This window comes from Paramacrobiotus metropolitanus, unplaced genomic scaffold (genome assembly GCF_019649055.1).
Source record: "Paramacrobiotus metropolitanus isolate TYO unplaced genomic scaffold, Prichtersi_v1.0 Parri_scaffold0000063, whole genome shotgun sequence".
NCBI classification, from domain to species: Eukaryota; Metazoa; Tardigrada; class Eutardigrada; order Parachela; family Macrobiotidae; genus Paramacrobiotus; species Paramacrobiotus metropolitanus.
The window spans coordinates 348,564-368,780 of record NW_026570283.1 but is presented as its reverse complement, the minus strand read 5'-3'; the positions used below and the strand labels follow the sequence as shown (position 1 = coordinate 368,780).

The 20,217-nt window shown below is 44.0% G+C and overlaps 1 protein-coding gene across 4 annotated transcripts; it reads right to left on the bottom strand.

Moving 5' to 3' along the window:
- Positions 1–1,695: 1,695 nt before the first annotated feature.
- On the bottom strand, positions 1,696–16,473 carry LOC129593751 (uncharacterized). 4 transcript variants are annotated; one of them, XM_055490208.1, is made up of 5 exons: positions 16,070–16,473; positions 7,695–7,745; positions 4,792–5,159; positions 4,258–4,689; positions 1,696–4,068 (listed from the first exon to the last, which is right to left on the bottom strand). In XM_055490208.1, exons 2-5 carry the CDS (start codon positions 7,732–7,734, stop codon positions 3,895–3,897), a joined length of 1,014 nt encoding a protein of 337 aa, XP_055346183.1. In that variant the 5' UTR covers positions 7,735–7,745; positions 16,070–16,473; the 3' UTR covers positions 1,696–3,894. The 4 variants fall into 3 exon arrangements, with proteins under 4 accessions (XP_055346183.1, XP_055346180.1, XP_055346181.1 ...); XM_055490205.1 differs by having other exon boundaries at positions 1,696–4,689; XM_055490207.1 differs by lacking the exons at positions 7,695–7,745; positions 16,070–16,473 and adding an exon at positions 7,596–7,649 and having other exon boundaries at positions 1,696–4,689.
- Positions 16,474–20,217: the final 3,744 nt, after the last annotated feature.

The following is a 20,217-nucleotide window of genomic DNA, read 5'->3' as shown; positions in this document are numbered from 1 at the left end:
AAGGCATTAGACTGCTGTTTAGTGACTCTATTTTTAATGTCTAAACTGTTTCAACCGTCTGGGGAATTATTCTTTTATAAAAAGAAATTTTAGTATAACTCAAAGATTAATTTTCTAAACCCGAAGATTTTTTCTACAACTCGGAGATTAATTTTCAGTGTAGCTCGGAAACCCTTTCCGATCAAGCACACAATACACATAACGCCTGTATATAAATGTTTGGAGCAAAATCAGGTTCCAGTTTTTTTGCAGCCTTGTAAGTGTTAGCTGCTTTGAAATGTTCGACCGCGATCTGTGGCGCTACGGCGCTGTCGACGTTTGCCTGGACAACGACCAGCTGGTACGCCACGGTAAGGTCATCGATGTGGACAGCGACCGCGGCTTGGTGGTGGATTTCGGCTATCCTGAATACCGCGCGGAAACTGTTCCCTTTCGCAACTGCTACGTTTCCCAGGAAAGAAACGGCCGTTTCCGGGCGGAGGTCAATGACTTTGTACAGACGTTGTTGCAGTCTAATCGGAAGGAGCCCTGGCGTTGGTACGGTGCTAAGGTGTTGGCGGTGTCCCCGACGGTGTGTGCCTTGAAGACCAAAGTGGGAAAAAAGGCCGTTTTTTTATCAAGAAGTGGGAGCAGGTATTGCCGCTTATGACATGGGTTCCCCTGCACTGGCGACACCAGTTTCGTAAGGCTAACTTGGAGCTGCCAGGAAGCAAAAGTTACTGGCGGTGGTGAAGCGGAAAAGTTTTCCTTCCATGTGGTACCGCGCAACCAATACCATCAGTGTCGGACAAAACGGAAATCAGTTGGCCTACCTTTCTTCATCAGCGAAAATACTCACAACAGCCGAATGTGTAAGTTGCGGATCGATTAGATGTTTCGTATAATCAGTGTAATTTGCTTGTATTTTACAGTTAGTCTGGGTTGCTTGATTCAGATTTGGCGTATGCGCATCGCTAGCGAATCCCGTACAGCTAACTAAAGCAGAAATATTTTCACTGATTTTCTTGGTCAGGAATCTTGTCCATGATATATATAGATAACGTTTCTTTTTTTGAATTCAAATGGACATGTATACTTGGTAGTGCGCTGTAGGTAGTTACAACTTACAACTACAGTATTCAGCTCGAAATCTGATTTTTCTGGCTTAGTAGCCGATATATAAGTATCACTGCGACGTGCAGAAGTACGGCCATTATTTCTAACGCAACTTTTGTTTCCAGGAAAAGATTCTGCACGATCTAGCTGCAGAATATGGTGCCGGTAAAGGAATAAAGCGGGATCATGAGGGCCAAGCTATTGAAAGAGCCATCGCCGATCTGCAAGCTGCTTTGGTAAGACTTAAGTATAGTAAGCACTCTCCTGCAGTTACATAACTTGTTAACAAAATTAATATCACCTAAATTTGTTACTGAAAATTTTAAAAAAATCAGTAAACGTAGAGCACGCTTGCATCTGGGTCATGTATGGCATGCACCAAAATTATGGCCCATTCCGACCTGGCCGCAGATCTTTGTGTGCGGCACTGATTCCGCATACATCCGGAACCAATGACCCAGTTACGCGCTCAAAATACTATACCTATACTTTGATGCTCTGGAATCTGGATAACGGATCACTTTGAGCAAACTGCCTACCCGGTCTCGGAGAAGCGCTCACGCTGCATAGAGAAAACACAACGAAACAACATCTCGAGAGATCGCTTTATTTCCGTGAAATAAATGCTAAAAAGGCCACCAAAAGGCAAATCTAATGAAGAAAAAGGGCATGAAATCCGAAAAAGCTAGGAATCGATGTTAACGGTTCCGATACTGGCACTCGAATGGCAAACACGTTCCGTCGTGTTTGGAAGCTGGCATATGGCAAGCTGATCCAATGATGGTGAGGCGTATGTGCCACTATCCTGTGCTATATGCACAGCACTCTGACATGCCACGGGACGGGATGCCGAGGTCCCTCGAGGCTCAAAACAGGAATGAAAGAAGAAATGAAAAGATGCATATTAATTGCAACATAATGAGCAACTCTTATTAAAAAAATGTGCCAATTATTCCATCACAGGTTAGTGAGAACACACGCTGCAAAATGCGGCGTAAAAATAATCAAAACGAGTTAAACTCGTAACAAAATCCGGTAAAATTATTCCGGTAAATTCCCATTCCAGTTAAATCCAATCCCGCATGTTAATCCTTGTTAGTTCGCAGGTTTTCCGATCCATTCCGGAGCTTTCCTCCAGTCATACGCATTGTTGCGTCGATCCACGACATATGTGCAGCTTAGTGCATCTACGGCGATTTCTATTCATCTGTTTATGCAATTAATGCGCTACGGCAATTCTTTAACCGAGTATTATGCACCGATTTGTGCGTCTACGGCAATTCATTTTTGTAATGATTGAAATAAATTCAATCCGATGCACTCGTTGGGCGTTACGGCGTTTTATTCCGAGTTATGTTCGTTGTACTTTACGGCGATTCAATAAAGTTATTCTTGCGATTCATTGCGCACTACGGCGATTAATATTAAATTGTGTACTCGTAGTACAATACGGCGATTTTAATAAAATTAAGTATGCAATTCGTTGTGCTTATACGGCGATTGAATTTTTAGCATTTAATGCTTTTACGGCGGTTTTACCTGCGGTTCTTCGTTTAATGCCTTAAGAGCGTCGCTCAATACGGCAGACGTAGTCTTAACTTCGGTGCTATCTTCCAACATGTCCACTTCATCATTTCCACCCGGATAGTACAGTGGATCGGTCTCGTTATCCGGGATATGCACCGCGAAGATCAGGTGATCGACTTCGGTGAAGGTTTCACTCTGTCCCATCGCCTCCAGTTCCAGTTGTCGGTCCCGAAGGGCTTGTCTCGACGGGAAAAGGAAGTTATTCCTAATTGACGGTTCTGGTCCCGCCATCTCATCATCCGCCTCTGCCGCGGGTTGCTGCTCCAATGCCGGCAGAGTTTCCGCGATCGTCAGTGCTTCCACCGACGCTGCGACTTCTGTTTGCGGAATTTCGCTAGACGGCGCAGTGATCGCTGCAGATTCGGTATTCACAGTTAATGCTGCATTCGCAGTGTTAGCTGTCTCCGGTAATTTCTCGCTTTCGTCGGTGTCCATCGACACCGATTTCTTCAGCTCTGGCTGCACTGTTCGGCTCGCTATTGGAGTATCAGGTGAATTTGGAGCGGCTTTGCGCTTCCCCTGACGCTCGGCAAATCTTTTTACGAGATCGTATATCCCGTCATAATGTCCATTATGGATAGCTTCGGTTTTGAGTCCGTCTACTTGCATCACATGCAAAAGATCGTTCAGCACTTTTGCTTGTTGTTCCTCATTAAGAGGCTCGCCCAAGCGGTTAACGTAACTCTTCAGACGGCGATTTTGTTCAACCTGCCTATAAGTCCGGGCCCAGTGGTGAGCGTGGCAATTGCCCATTAACGCGGATAAGATGACAAGAACGTACTTCTTCAGTCCCCATCCTATATTGATCGTATCCCACGTGATTTTCATGGGAGCGATTTTACGCTGGAGCGCGCATGCGGCACGGCAGAAAAACCAGAACTTTGCTGGATCTGTGTCCGGTAATATGAACTGAAGGAAGAATTCCTCCGGATTTTCGGTGAATAAGATTTTAAACTGAGAAATTAATTCCCAATCCACTACGGAAATTTCGATAAGTTTTTCCTTGAGCTGGGAAATATCCAGCGCGCTACGCAGTCCATTACGGCGTGGCGTTTCATATCGCCGAACTTCCATTTGCCGAAACAAATCAATTTTGGTACATGTTGATTGAATTGCGAATACGCAAATCATACCCAACGGTATGTAACAAGTCCAAAGTATCGGTGATGGCTTTGCCAATTTCGGTTCTTTAATCAGCGTTAACGGTGCCAATTACTGACGCAACACGATCAATATATTGATCAAGGTCCCGACGAATAACGTCGATATCGCGGCGATACGCTGCGGATGTGTCTGTCGCTCCGGCATCAACAATACAGATGCATCCGGCTTATACTGTACTGGTTTGTCGCGCGTTGCGCGTACATTCCAATTCGCTGCTTTCTTCTGAAATTTAGCAGCCGTATTCAATTTACCAGGCATTATATCGCCTTCTACAAACGAATTATCTGAGGTTTTCCCCACATTCGGTGGTTGATAAGTAATCTTATGCCGTGTTTTACCACTAGCATTGCTAGTGTTGCTAGAGTAACTAGCACCTGAATTCGGCTCTGAATCTAAAACTGTTTCACTTACAGCTCTGGAAGTTGAAGACTGCACTTGCAACGTTTGTTGCGGATACGGCGTTTGACTTGCTGGAGTATTCCTGGTCAATGGCGGGAGATTCGCTAACAGCGGATTAGTCTGCCGTTGTTGTGATTCTTTCGGTGCTGTCCCGGCTGGCCATGGACATGGAGTTATCATCCGAGTTTCCGGATCATACTGGTAGCTTCCACTGGGAAGGCTCTGCTGTAAGTGAGCAATATGATCAGGTGGCAAGGCACCGGACGGTACCTGCAACGCCATATTCGAATAACGAATAGGTGGTTGCGTTTGCTGCATTTGCGGCTGATATCCTGGCAGACTTTGCTGCTGATATTGTTGTGACTGAAACATAACTGGTGGTTGCCACTGGCCTTGTTGTGGCTGATACGGCGTTTGTTGTCCGCTGGCGTTTGCCGGCAAATTCTGTAAAATATGGGAGTTATCCCTGCCCGGTAAATATTGAATATCCTTATTTAAAGGAAATATCTCAAAATTACCGCAATCACTAATTACAGGTAATTTTACATGATTCGGTGGCGCAGTTACGCGCTTCATTAGTTCCGCTGTACACCGCCCGAAATTTTCCGGGTAAATTGCGTAGGACCACTCATCAGTGCCCTCACTGATAAACTGCACAGCGCTGTCAAAAACACCACGGTAGTAATACGGCGTGGCGCAGACAATTGTCCAGTATTCCGGCAGTGTGATGGTACGGTAGGCATCCAAGCTGCGTAGCAGCACTTCGTCATACAAACGGGATACGGTAATCTGTGGATTTTCCGATCGGAAATTCGGTCCGAGTGTGCATTCCACACACTTCCGATTATTGGTATTATGCTGGCATCGTCTGCAGGAGCGCATTGGCCCATAAGCATACGGTAATTCGTCCATTTCTGCAATTAATTTAAAATAATTAAATTAGGCAGTATTTTACGGCGATTTATCTTGGCGTATTTACAGGAATCTTATTGCATAATATATGCATCTACCATCTCGGAGATATTGTTCTATTCCTCGATTACGTGATCCAGTATAACGGATAAAACCATCCCGCGGTGTGGATCATTTAACCCGACAATTCTCGGATCGCTAATTAAGCGACTTATCGCTAATGTCACTGCATCGTCTACGTGATTAGCTATAGCCGGACACACTGTCCTAATGTACTGGATGATTTCGTCCGGCGATGAACCAGCAGGGTCACCGATTTCTTCAATTGTCTTTACGACAATTTCATCCCACTGCTTTAATTTATCGAACTGCACGTTCTGCAGAAACGAGAGTCCTTTACGCCCGAAGCGGTATGACGGTGAAGTCTCGCCGTCGTAGCGGCGTGTGATTTGGGCGTCTTCGTACATTGTACGAAGCATCGACTGCACCGCATAAGGCGGATATGTACCAAAATATTCATTAATTCGCTGGGCTGTGGGGTTTTCCCCCCTCTGCTCGATTTTGTATATGGCAACAGCCAATTCGTGACGCGACGGTTGAGCCAACAAGTTCCTCGGCTCATCTGCTGTTATGGGCTTTTGCCCAAATGGAACTCGTTTGGCCGGGGAATACGGGACTTCCTCTACATGCTGACCAGTTAATTCCGCTATTCTTTTGCGGTTTGTCTCCGCCAGGGCGTATCGCCCACTATTCCCGGCCAACGCCGCATCTACGATTATTCCTGTGGCTATTGCCTCATTAACTGCGGCGTTAACATCGGAATAACGCTGCTCGGGATTAACTGAATCTAACGGCATTGTTAGGTACATATACCTAACAATCTCGTCAATAGTCGATCCACGAACGTTGTGGATGTCCCTGATAGCGATTGCCGCGGCTTCGACCATTTCCTGTGACTCTCATCCCGACATATCGGCTTTTACGGCTCGCGGTTATCGCGTACTTCATTGTTGGTAACCAATTTTCATACACTTCCACCAACGTACCGCGTTCTGCGGCAACTTTCACAATTAAACCATATTCCTCGGTATCAATATACCGAGGAGCAATAATCTCCCTATATCTCTGTAAAAGATGGGCGAATGCCGCCATCTTATCCTTCTTCCGGACATTATTTATAATGTCCAAAGTCACAGCCGTTGCTTCAGCTATCTTCTCACTAGGCACCGATTTCGGTGGTTGCGACGGTCCAGTCTTTACTGGGGAAGGCGACATTCTAGGAACTGGCGAGCTAATACTCGTTATTTTCGGTAATCCATCTGGCTTTGGTTCCGGAATTTCCGGAGAGTTCTCTCTTCCATTTGATCCACTGGAGAACTTGATCAGGTCCTCGTCACTACCTTTCTGTGCTTTATCACTGCGCGTCTCGTCTATTACGAGGCGCGGCTGATCTTCGTCTTCCGACGATGACGGCTGATGTCTCAGCCTTTCCCTTACTTGCACGACTTTTCGTGTTATTTCTTCTTTTTCCTCCATTAATTTACGTTTCTTTTCTTCCTCACCTGGTGAGGTTGTGCTTTGCACGCGATAGGGATGTGTCCTATGTGATACTGTACTAACAGCGGGCGACGGTGTACGCGATCCCGATAATTTCGGGATTATGTAACTCTGCTCTTCCTTGATTCGAACCGGGTTCGTACCCCGTTTAAATGTCCCAGCCGGTTGCTGGTGTTCAATCGGCGCTTGCACTACTCCCATAGGAGTAGGGAACCTGATTACGGCTGGCTTCAAGCCAGTCTCTTTCCAGAACGCCGGGGGCGGTTGCACTTGCAACTGTGGCCGTATTTGCGTTAAAATCGGCGGTGTCTCTAAGACATGCTGCGGTATCGAAATTACTCGTAATTCTTTTCCCTTAGACTTCGTTGGAGCAAATGGACCTTCCATTACGAAGGATTGCCCCCAACGCTGTCGATCTCGGGCTTCTTGCCGTTCATGGTCGGCGATTAACTTAGCTAATCGCTCGTCAGCGTCTGCCGGTGGTTTCGGCGATTTACTCCGTTTAAGCTTTGCCTTTAACGCTGTCTCTACTCCTGCTTTTGCAGGTGATTTAACAGGTGATTTCACAATTGACTCGTGAGGGACTTCCTCAACTTCTTTTGAAGTCCCTGCTGCATCACTCTGTGCCTTTGCACGCGCTATTATGGCCTTCGCCATCCTTTCCGCTGGCGGAGTAATATGCAGTTGATCAACTGCAGCTATTTCCTCTGGTTGGGCAGCCGTTGCTGCCAACGAATGTCTATACGATGCCAGGTCGCGTTCCCGATTACTGCGCAGAAGTAATTCGTATTCGGCATATGATGCCACAATTACGGGATCGGTTTGTACAGAGCGTGACATAGTCACTGGAATTACTTCTGGTGCCACATTGGGCAAATTACCGGTGTTCTGAACATTCCCTGCATTCGGGGAAGCAAATCGCTGCGTCGGTCGATGTGCCTGATTTCCCGCTACGGGTGGGGCGAAAAATCGAGGATTACCTCTTCCGATCGGTCGGGATGGTCGCTGATTGCGATCCATTGCGGAGATATCTGCAATGGGAAAAATACACAATTTAATTGTGGATTTTAGTACGGTGTTTATACAGTAATAACGCTCGTTATTGCTTATTTAAACAGCTATTGCATTGCGTGCTTACAGCTACACTTTGCGTGCTTCGATCCCACTAATAAGTGGTGAATTTTAATGTATCCATTAGCGCTTTTGCGTAATTTCAACATGAACCTTTTTTTAGGTACCGATTTATTGGCGCCGTTGCGCTTATTATTACTATCGTTATCTTCTACTGTTTCCCATTCCTCTGTATCGATTACGGGGGAATTATTCGCAGAGTTATCCGCGGAGGTACGGACCACATCGGTAGTGGGGAAATTAGCGGCAGAATTATCTGCCAAGGCGCGGACCGTCTGATTATCGGGGATTTCACTTAAATTATTATTTTCCAGCAGATCTCTAATTAGTAGAGTTTCGCTTTTCCGATCCTCTTCCGTTGTTCTGTACGGTTTAATTCGTTCACAATTAACGGTACGTATTTCTTCCGTTTTATCGGAGTTTATCCGTTTAATTTCCACAGCGTTAGTGTATGGGAACCCGATGATTTCCCATGGTTCAATTTCGAACCTGCGACGAAATGACTCCGTCTCCCCTTTCTTCTTTTCTATTTTAAGTATCACCAGGTCCCCAATATTAAAGTTATCCTCCGATCGACCCTTGTCGAAGCGTTCGGCATTTTTCTCAAATTCGTTGCGAATATGCAACTCCGCTATATCGTGGGCACGATTTAGATTGTAACGCAGTTCCTCCATGTATTCGCGAATTGTCGCGTGATCAGACGGCAAATTTGTCTTCGTTTCGGAATCCGCAGGAATAACCTGCTCTCTACCGTACAGCATAAAATACGGCGACAGATTTGTCGTTTTATTTGCTACGATTTTTACCAGCAATAACAAACGGCAGGACTTTGTCCCAATTACGTTCCCGGCCATCACTAGCGTACATCGCGAGTGAGTCGGCTATTGTCTGCATTTGTCTTTCGACAAGTCCACGTCCGATCGGATGATACGCAGCACCAAAATGGTGCTGTATTCTTAATCTTTTATTTATTGCTTCCAATAAATGATTGTGGAAGTGTGTTCCTCTATCGGTGTTCAATATCTGAGGTGTTCCATACGGCAGGAACACATCATAAATTAAGAAATTAGCGACAGTTTCCGCTTTTGCATCTGGTATCGGTTTTGCGATTACAAATTTTGTAAGTTCGTCTATCGCCACGGCGATATAAGTATTTCCGCGTGTTGTTTTGGGCAATGGCCCTTTTAAATCTACCTGCATTCTAAACCACGGCTCGCCGATAGCAATTTGCTGCAGTTTACCGGGTGGCGCTTTGCGCAGTGTCTTGCGATGCTGGCAAGCAAAACAATGGTCCACGTATTTAATTATTTGGGAGACCATATTCTCCCAGAAATATCGCAAGGCTATCGCCTGATAAGTTTTAGCGCGGCCCAAGTGACCGCTAGCTGGTGCATCATGCATTGCATGCATGATATCGACTCTCATGTGCTTTGGCACAACGAAACGGCGATTAATTCGGCCATCTTTCTCCGAAATTTTATATAATACACCGTTCCATAATTCATAGCCGGAATAACCGGGTCGCTTTAATAAATGTACACTTTCCACGCGTCCTTCTAACGCGTGTATTATCCTCTCGATATTCGGGTCTTTCTCCTGTTCTACTCTGTAGAACTTAAAATTGTCCTCCTCTTCTTCATGCTCGGCTCCGTCCCTTATCGTTACTACGCGAATGGACGGAGTACTGAATTTTGAATCTTTAAATTCATCCCAGTCATCGTCTGGGCATTCTGTAGCTTCTCCCACCGGGTGTCTACTCAACGCATCAGCGTTGTCGCATTGTTTTCCCGGCCTATATAATATAGTCATTTTATGACTACTTAGCTGGAGTGCCCAGCGTGTCAAACGGCCGTTCAATCCCTCTTTGCGGGAAACTGATCGAAGCAAATTAGTTAAGGCTTGATGATCAGTTTGTACTGAAAAGTGTGAGTACTCAATGAAGTGTCGAAATTTCCGACACGCAAAGACTACTGCCATGCACTCTAATTCCGTAATCGGATACTTTTTTTCTGCATCGGTAAGCAATTTGCTCGCATAAATAATCGGGTGTCCGTCTTGGTGTAATATTGCACCTATTCCTGTCGTTGATGCATCGCATTCTATTACGGTAGGTTTACTCGGATCAAATTTGACCAATACTGGCGCATTAATTAATGCTGATTTTAAATCAGCAAATTCACTGTCATGGTCAATCGACCAGTTCGCTTTTACATCAATTTCCCCTTTTAATAAGCCGTATAGACGGCGTGTTCTACCGGCAAAATCCTTAACGAATTTACGGTAATAATTACAAAGTCCGAGGAATGACCTCAGATCCTTTTCAGTCTCTGGCTTTGGGTATTTCTCAATAGCTGCTATTTTATCAGGATCCGTTTTTATCCCATCCTTGGACACGATATGTCCAAGGAAATGCAGCTCCGTCTCGCCAATATGGCACTTACTCGGTTTCAGTGTGAAACCAGCCTTTAAAAGGCACTCACACATTAAACGTATTTTTCGTTTAAGATCTTCAAAGTCTTTAGCGGCGGCAATAATGTCGTCTAAGTAAGCGAAAATATTTTCGCAGTGAACGTCCGACAATGTCCTATTCATGGCTTCCTGAAACGTTGCAGGGCCATTACAAACACCGAACGGCATTCTCAAAAACTCATACAGTCCGTCCTGCGTAATAAACGCAGTTTTCTCTATAGAGTCTTCGTGCATTTGCACCTGCCAGAATCCTGCATTGCAGTCGAAGCCGCAATAATACTTATTATCCGCGACGGCTTGTAAAAGCTCGTCCGGGTTTGGAAGCGGATAATTATTCTTCTTAGTAGCGTCATTCAGCTTAATATAGTTAACGCAAAATCGCGTGCCGATGGTTCCATCGGGATTCTTTTTGCTGGCTAATACTACGGGAAAACACCAGGGAGAATTCGACTTTCGAATTATCCCTTTTTCCAGCATTTCATTAACGTGTTCCTGAATAATTTCGCGGCCTCGCCACGAAGTTCTATGCGGTTTGCATTTAATCGGTGCAATATCACCGGTATCGATTTGATGTTTGACTATTTGGACATCGCCAAACGGACGGGTTTTCGTCGCGAATAAGCCTGGATACTCAAGAAATATTTCTTTAATTTCTTTAATTTCCTGTGCGGTTAATTCCGGATTAATTTTTAATTCATCCACCGCTTTAATCACTGTCTCCTGCTCTTCTGTTGTCATCTCAGCCAACATTGTGGCGTTAATCTGAATACTCACATCAGGAATATCCTCATACGGTTCTAAGTAGCCAATAAATTGGCCTTTTTTGATTGACTGCCGCTGGTGTTGAAAATTAACGAATACCATATCAAATTTATTATTCAGTGGTTTAACCACTCCTTCCATCGGCCGTATACGCCGCTCAATGTACATATGCGGACTGGGAAGAAATAAAAATTTGTCGGTATCGAATTGCTCATCTGCATCGAAATGGACATTTACTGTCGCCCAATTAGTACCCGGATTAATTAATAGTTTATCGCCGGCGAAGACTTTGATAGGCTTAACGCGTGTACCGCGGTAAGTAGGGTTAATGTTCGGAGACTGGGAAAATTCCCAAGTCGGAGGTTCATTAGTGATCTCGGCAGAATCAGTGGGCCCTACCAATTCTGCATTTACGATAATTATATTGTTAGAATCCGGTACTATCCCGATGCTAGTTTGATTTATTAAATTATTATTAGTCTCGTTAGTAGAGGCAATATCAAGAGATTTTCTCACTACGGTAGGTGGGTCGTCTGTTATAAATTCAACTACCCGCGCCATTGGCGCAAAACTAACTGACCGATTATGGTTTGCTATGGTTTTTACAACCGTTTCATTAGCGTAATTATCAAGTGGTTTACACTCCTTCAACTGGTACGGCAATACCGGTAATTTACGTCTCGTTAACTGCGCTAATACACGCAACGGTGTACGCAATATATACGGTAGTGGTATTTTAAGATATTTGAATATTTCAGTTAACTGACGTTGTTTCTCCTCCAAAGCTGTGTACTCCGCTTTGTACTGCTTTGCTAAATTACGTACGATTTCTTCTGCCTTTGCAGAATCAATACCGGGTACCGGTACTTCGTCGTCCAGAAATAAGTACATGACGTTAGTACCGTCCTCTTTAGTTTTGATTAGATCTTGTATTTCTTTTATGAGTACTCTGTACTCTCCCCAAAGACGTCGAAACGTTGCCTTTGCGGGTAACCGGGTTTTAACTTGCTTTTTTAATAACGGTTTGCGATTAACGACCTTGTCTGTTTTCGTTACGGTATCTATCGTGGCTTTTGCCACGGGTATCGGGAAGACTTTGCTCCCAATTGGTACGGCGATTTCCGCTGCTTGTAACCTCTCTGCGGCATTATTAGTTTCTCCCGTTGCCACGGGTATCAGGAAGATTACACTTTCTTCTGGTTGGGCAATATTGCCACTAATTTGTAGAGTTTCTACAATTTTTTTTTCCTTTGGTATTTCCGTTATTGCGGGTCTCGTTAAATCGATTACTTCTGCGGTTTTCGTAGCCTGAATTACAGGTGACGCTGGTCTGTTAAGTATAACAGTTCCTGGTGTATTATTCGGCTGATACTCCAAATAGCGCAGTTTATTGTTTCGAACTGCGTAAAAGGTGTCTTGCAGAAAGTCCTGCCCCAATAAAACCTTGATCTCATCCGTTGTCGGTTTAATGTACACTGAATGTACTGCTTCGAAATCTTGTATTTTAACAATTATACGGCAATAATGAGTAACTAAGAACCCACGCACTCCGCCGATCCCGCGGATGTGCAAGGCTTTTATTAATGGTATTTTGGCTGCATTAATTTCACTAGCAAATTCGCTAGAAATCAAAGATGTTTCAGCTCCAGTGTCAATCATTACTGGCGCTTCGCGCCCGTTAATAGATGCATTCAGCATTAGCGGACATGCGCGTCTAGGTTCAGTGTAATTGATCACTGCAGTACAGAAGTTAATGGTAGCATTGCTACTATCCGATGATTCATCGGATTCAATGATACGCAATCCGTTGATTGTGACTATTTCGGTTTTGCCCGGCGGTTTGGACGGAATCGGGTCGGTAAAGCCGGAATTTAGCGCCCTTCCTCGTTTTCCTGATCAGCCAAACCAGAAAACGGATTATTATCCGGTAACGGTGATCCAGGCGTCGGACGTATCCGATCCTCTACTGGGCCGATACTCTGGCGGGAATTACTCCTCTGTCTGGCCGGCGAATTAGGTTCGCTTCCTGATTGACTGCCATTACGGCGCTGGTAGAAATCGGCGGCATATCGCCGATTTCCAGTCTCTGGGTCGTGATAGGCGAGGTACGTGGGATTTTCGCACCGTGGTTTATCACGGAACTGGCAGTCTCGGAAATAATGCCCGCACAAATCACAGTGCTGGCAATATTTTACTACTCGGTTGCCACGCAAAGTTTTCTGCAAGGCTGGGGACCGATCGGTCGCTTCCTGTATTCTACTAATATTATTTGCCCACTGCTCTTTACGAGACGGTGCGCGATTATCCTCTCCACTATTTCGGATATCGCTACTTTCAGCTTTGCTGATATTACTACGGATATTACCGGTATTATTGTTACGGTTACCGTAACTGGGTTTGCCACTATTTTTACTACTTGGCCGCGGCGGGCTGGCCGCCGCTGCCGCGTAAGTCTTTGGTTGTACCTGTACAGTTCGTACAGTCACCGCTTCGCTATCGCGATCCTGTTTACGTCGGACATTGCCGACTGGGATTACATATTTCTCAGGGTTATTCGACGATAGATAACGAATTATTTCCAGAAACTGTTCTGGTGTCAGCGGTCTCATTATTTCTATTTTATCGTGCAATTTCTCATGGGTTTTCAACCCTTTTACGAGGAAATTCACGACCTGTTCCGGTGATCCGTTAAATCCTGCGCGATCGCGCAATGTCATCATTGACTGATAATAGGTTTCAAGTGTTTCTTGGCCAGGCTTATACGTGCGGTTTGCCAATTCGGCTAGCGCATTTACTGCTCGTTTTGAATCGCCGAAACGGGCGATTAATTGTTTCTTCCACTCTTTGTAAGTTGTCGGCGGCGTTGTCGACGTTATTAATCCATTATACCAAATAATGGCATCATCTTTAAGGCAATATGCCAATTCGGTGATCTTCCTCTCGTCGGTTACCCAACGATTTGCGATTGCCGCATGTCGAATTTTATGATGAAACTGTCGATGTCCTCTTTACTACCATTGTAGTTAGGACGCGGTACGGGCTGTCGCATCACTTCAGCTAAATCTGATTTTCTTACAGGGCTTACCGTCCTGCTTTGTCCGATGCCTGCTCGCTGAATTTCTTCTCGCAAAATACTGCGGATATATTGCTGCTTATCGGTGCTCGGCATTTCCCGGAAACCACTCTCGTTCATTGCCGAGGGTGTATGCTGTGCCCGAGACAATTGTGTCTCTTCGGTGTTTGCGGCATACGCCCTACTGAGCGGTCGCTCACCGTATTCCACAGCTTCTGGATTCATCTGTCGATCGTATAACGTTCGATAGTCTTTTGCTAGGGAATTAAATCTCCCAATAAGGGATTTGTGTTCCGTTTGGCTTTCGTGCAGCATAGACTGCACATTTTTCAAATCTGTCATATGGTTAAAGTTATTGGTCTTTAATCGCTGGTTTCCCTGCCATACTTAATCGAGCATGGTATCTTTCTCAGCTATTTGCTGACTTAAATCGGAAATTTTAACGCGTGCTTCGTCTATTTTTCCTCTTAATTCAGCCATTGCCGCATCCTTTTCGCCTATTAAGGCCCGCAGACCCAATACGATTTTTTCCATATTTTTAAAAGAACTATGTGCATGTTGGTACTGGTTCTTATGATGTTGAACTTCGTCCTCAGCTACTTCCAATTTCCTCTGCAGATCCTTAATCAATACCTGATTCGCCGAAATAGTTTCGGTCGCCTGTTTTAATTCCACAATACTGGAACCTGTTGTCGGCTTTGCCGCTGAATTAAGCAACTCATTCAGATTAGCGGTATACGATTGCGTTTTACGCAATGTGCTAGGCACGACTGTTACCGGTTCTTCCTCCTCCTCCGTCGTTGCGGACTTGTTTAATTCACTTTCGCTCACTTGAGAAAACGACCCTGTTGTGGTCGTTGATTCGGTAGTACTATCAAATCGCTCTGGCGCAGGTGCCTGTACTTCTTCCCGATTATCGGGATTAACCTGTCGGCTTTTCTCGGGAGTAAGTGGCCGGAAAAACAACTGTTCCGGTGGCTGCATTAATGGTGTATCAAGGAGATTATCTCCCTGATCCATTACGGTTGCTTTCCTTGGTTTGCGAGGTTTATCCTCGAGGACTTTGTGGGTGATTTCCACACCTGCCCCTTTCAACTGATTCGTTTTGCTACGGGTGACTTTGTCTTGTTGTGCAATATCACTTGTGCCAGCCTTTGCTGGTTCATCGGTTATTCCTTTCAATACTTTACTGGCCGATTTTAAGACGTCTTCTACGCCCTGTTTAATTCTGTCTATAGCCGGTTGTTGTTTCCTTACCGGTGAGCGCTGTAAAGGCATTCTGCCTTCCTCAATTTCGATGATTACCAAGTGGTAGTATTCGGGATTAAATTCCCGATTTTTATCTGAGATTATTTCGTGAGTTAATATGCAATCTGCATTGTAGGTCAATGTTACATGATATGTCGCTGCACTGCAGCATACGGCTGAAGGTTGGCCTGGGCAGCTATGAATGGCCTGCTTCACGCAATTCTATTGAGCTGCTCTGCAGCTTTACCCACACAAAAGACGGCTATCGCTGATAAAGATCAGCTAGTTCCTTGACATAACGTTCAAATAGAATCAGGAAATCCGCTCTGTGAAGCCATCGCTCCGCTGCAAATAACCTTTAACGATTGTTCCCTCAATAAATTATTAATAGTTTCGGATGGAACAATCGTTCCTTTTCACAAAAGGATATCGTCCAGGTAGACTGTAGCAATATCTGTTACAATAACTTTCACTACTCTACCATCTATCACAATGGCCAAGACTTTCTTCATTTTAATCGCAAATTAACTGCACGGTGTTCAATTATTCGAAAACAACCGTTTTCTTCCTTCCTTGTTTTCTCAAAATAGCTATATCTATTCTCTGGACAGAAATAATCCGTCTGCTTGGGAATTAATCCTGTGAACTCTAAATTCTAGGCTTAATGCCTACCACTTTGGTACGCTCTCCGCGGTTCTTCTCCTTGCTGGCGGCCGCGTGCCTTCCGAACCAGCGACGCTCCTTGCTTCTGGTAGCGGGGGTTCTTCTGCTTCTGCTGCTCTTTGCTGGCTATCGCTGGTGGACCGAGGTCTCCACTGAAGGAGAGGAAACTTCCGTGTCACGGCGTGTATGAGAGAACGCCGTTATCGAGTGCAAAAACTATGAGGATGACAGGGATCTTAAGGCACCACCATCTCGGAGAAGCGCTCACGCTGCATAGAGAAAACACAACGAAACAACATCTCCTCGAGAGATCGCTTTATTTCCGTGAAATAAATGCTAAAAAGGCCACCAAAAGGCAAATCTAATGAAGAAAAAGGGCATGAAATCCGAAAAAGCTAGGAATCGATGTTAACGGTTCCGATACTGGCACTCGAATGGCAAACACGTTCCGTCGTGTTTGGAAGCTGGCATATGGCAAGCCGATCCAATGATGGTGAGGCGTATGTGCCACTATCCTGTGCTATATGCACAGCACTCTGACACCGGGTAGTACAAGACTACAAGTACGCGGATAAAGATGCTTTCAGTTTTAGTTTACATGACACACGCACTGCTGATCGTTTAATTTCCTTCCTCATTTGGACCAAAGACATTTCCTTCCTTTAATTATTCATTTTTCCTCTTTTTGTGACCATGACCGCTGTATTTGTTATACTACTGTTCCATAAAATTTATCAGCAATGTCCGTGGGTGATCCGTATTTCAGGCAGTTATACAGTTAGTCTCGCAATAATTCTTTATTGAGGCACATCGGATTTCACGAAGCATGTTAGTAGTTTTACTTTGTCGCATGTTTCAAAGCATCAAATCATGCATGTTTCAAAGCATGTTTTTAACTTTGTCGCATGTTTCAAAGCCAAACCCGTTGCAGAATGTACCAAAACCTCTTGGGTTTTTAATCCAACAACTACCTCTGGAAATACTCCACGAAATCTTTTCGTTTGTGGACGTGCTGGACCTGGGGAGAGCGTCCCTTGTTTGTAAATCCTGGAAACTGTTCTTGGCAGCCAAAAAGGAACCTGCGCTTAACGGTTGATTTGGCGAAATGCCGCGATCATGAGTGGTACTGGATGCTACTGTCAATGGTTAGTCGTCGTACACGGTTGCTGATTATCACCGGTAGCACCCCGGAAGACACCATGTGTCACTTTCCGTATCGTTCCTTAACGGCCATTTTGAAGGCCCGGCGAATTAAAATTCCCACGATCGTCATTGCCCGACGGGCAGTATGGGCCGATGACCTTTCGGACTTTTCAGATAAGTCTGTTATCCAATTCCGTAATCAGTGGAGCGACGCTTGTGATAAACTGTTTCTGAAGCATGTGGAGGTACGAGGCTTTTTGGAATCCGTATGGCCTCCGCACCGGTCTCGTTTGAACGACTATTTTGGTTTGCAAGCTTACTTGCCCGAAAGGGAACGAATTTTCGAGGTCGAAAGTGGTGTCAAATATCTGGCTGGAGAAAGCAGTTTTAGATGCAAAAGCGCTTGCGGAGTCACCGGATGCCCTGATAGCTCTGCTGGAGGCTTTTTGCCCGGAAGTCAACCAAGCGGACATGGTAAAGATACAGCAAGAGCTATTGGAAGAGTGGAGCGAAAGCCCAAAATCTAAGAAGGCTGCTACAAAGGTACAGTATGAATTCTTATTTTATGAAAGTTGCCTGATGTTTGCATTGTAGGTAGCACAAAAAAGAAACAAATATTGCATGCTTGGCTTCAGAATTAAGACTCGGTCAGCTTAATACCGCCATTGTTTTAAGACTTTTAACCGTTTTCTGTAAAATGATAGAAGATTGTACGAATAATCACTCTCAATCTGATCTGCTCGCACATAACTTTTCCAACATTCTCAGTGTTTCCAGTTTTCTTTTCCCCTTCTAGATCTGGCTATGAAGGTTCGGGCTTTAAACATATTACCATACATACGTAACATATCTACTTTTGAGATCTTTAAGCAAACTGCGTATCACATTTCAATAAATTTATAGAAGTACTCGATTTTGTTTGTGTAAATAGCTGCTGCACAGTACCTCGTAAGGTACTTGTGCTCGGTTCTACAGGGTTAGTTAAAAGCGAATTATTTTAACTTTTACTTCTACGTTTGCTGCATTTTGAACAGGTACTGCGCAAATGGCAGAAAGGCGATCCTCGATTCTCTCCGGACGATGAGCTTGCTCCAGGGTTTGTGGAAACTCTCAATCTCACATCGTTGCGCAAGGTCACTCTCCATGTCCTCCGATATCGCTATTATGAATGAGTTATGAACTTCGGTCGCTTTGGAATGTTTGTTAAAATTATTTTGCATGTAATTGTCCAGCGGTTTTTTATGTTCAAAACTGAAATCATTTTCTTTGTTTCGGCGGCAATGAGTAATTCATTATTATTAGCTTATTTTAACGATTTCAGTGACGTTAGAAACGAAGGTATTGAATGATTTCACAACGGCGCCGGAAGGGTTTTTTTTAGAAGGGTTTTCGGATGGGTTTTATGTCTGACCATAACAAAACTTTCGTGCATCTATGTACTTATTGCGAAGTGCCTAATAAAGTTAAATGTAACCATACTGGTGAGAAAATTAACAAACTATGCGCAAAGCCAAGAAGCAGAAATTATGATGACATTATTTATGGTGCAACGAGAAATAAAAATTCTGGGCCGAAGTGCTATCTCTTTGAGTTATAATCGACTCAAGAACGGCAAAATGTCCCATGTAGATAGATGCACAGTACTCACTCGGATTAATTTCATTTAACTTGTTGGCCATACTTTTCACCATGGAAGTACGACTTTTTTTACTGAAGTCTGAAGGCACTGTACGTAACATGAAAAAGAAACAAATATTGCAGGCTTGGCTTCAGAATTACAGCGCTACAGTGTTTACAGTAATACAGTGTTTGTATTAGTTAATGCAGTGTCGAGGTAAAACGTTCTACAAATATAACCATTTAATATACGTAATACGATAATTACTCAAATAAGTAGAAACGTCGCATATCGCTGGCTCCTTTTACCACCTTTGCGAGACAGCCGTTCGGCTCCGGATGCCACCTTTTAAGTTTTTAAATGGCAAATAAAAATTATAGTACTAGACATGTAAAAATTTAAAAAATTTGTTATAATATTTTAAAAAAATTCGAAAATCAAGAAATATAATCAACCTGTAGAACGGTATACAGTACGTAATAGTACTACTCCGTAGCTCAAATCTGCCGGAACCTCGGCTAATCTGTAAGGACTACATTTGCCATCTTCTGCAGCTTTATGAAGCGCGAAACAAAAATGGCGGGGCAAATGTGGCATTAAATTATGATTTAAAAGTCTGAAAAAAAGAGGAAAGTAAAAGCCTACTAGGAGCCTATCAGTTGTATAATATAAGGTGGTACGAGGAGCCTTGACCTTCACCATTAAACATTGAATGATTGATATGGCATAATAAGTAAGTGAAGAGTAGAATTAAATAATAATGACAATATCTATTCATTTAGGGAAGCAGGACAACGAGTATATTTTATTACAATATTTTACTTAGAATTGTTAATTATGAAATAGGCGCGCACAACCAAACAGTTTCCTTACGCAACAGGTCGCGCTTCTAAAGATAGACAAATTTCTAGGCTAACTCCTTTGGGATTACTTCGCCCGTCCGGCATGGACATTATTCTTATGGATGACATTGTAATCTAAATACACAGAACCATTTTACTCGTACAGCTTTGCAAACTTCTTCCGGCATAATTGGCACAACCGCTAGAATGGTTGCGGTTTATGGAAGCAACTGAACAATATCAATTAAGTGAATCAACAAAGGCGAATCACCTTTTATGTCGTAACATCGCAGCATAATTCGCATTTTTTTACACGGAAAATGGCAAAGTTTGGTCGCGGCTTTGTGTAGTAATTTGGAACTTGATGGAAACAAGTTTCGCGCCGCAACCTTTTACGAACAGATTGGCTAGAATCCTAACAATTTTAAGTTAATTCAGGTGATTCAAACTCGCTTTTTAACTAATGCCACTGATACAGACTTTTAAGGTCACATTGTCGCGTGTCTGTTTTTATTGCTAATTAGAAGTGAAGAGCACAAAACCAGCGATTTTTC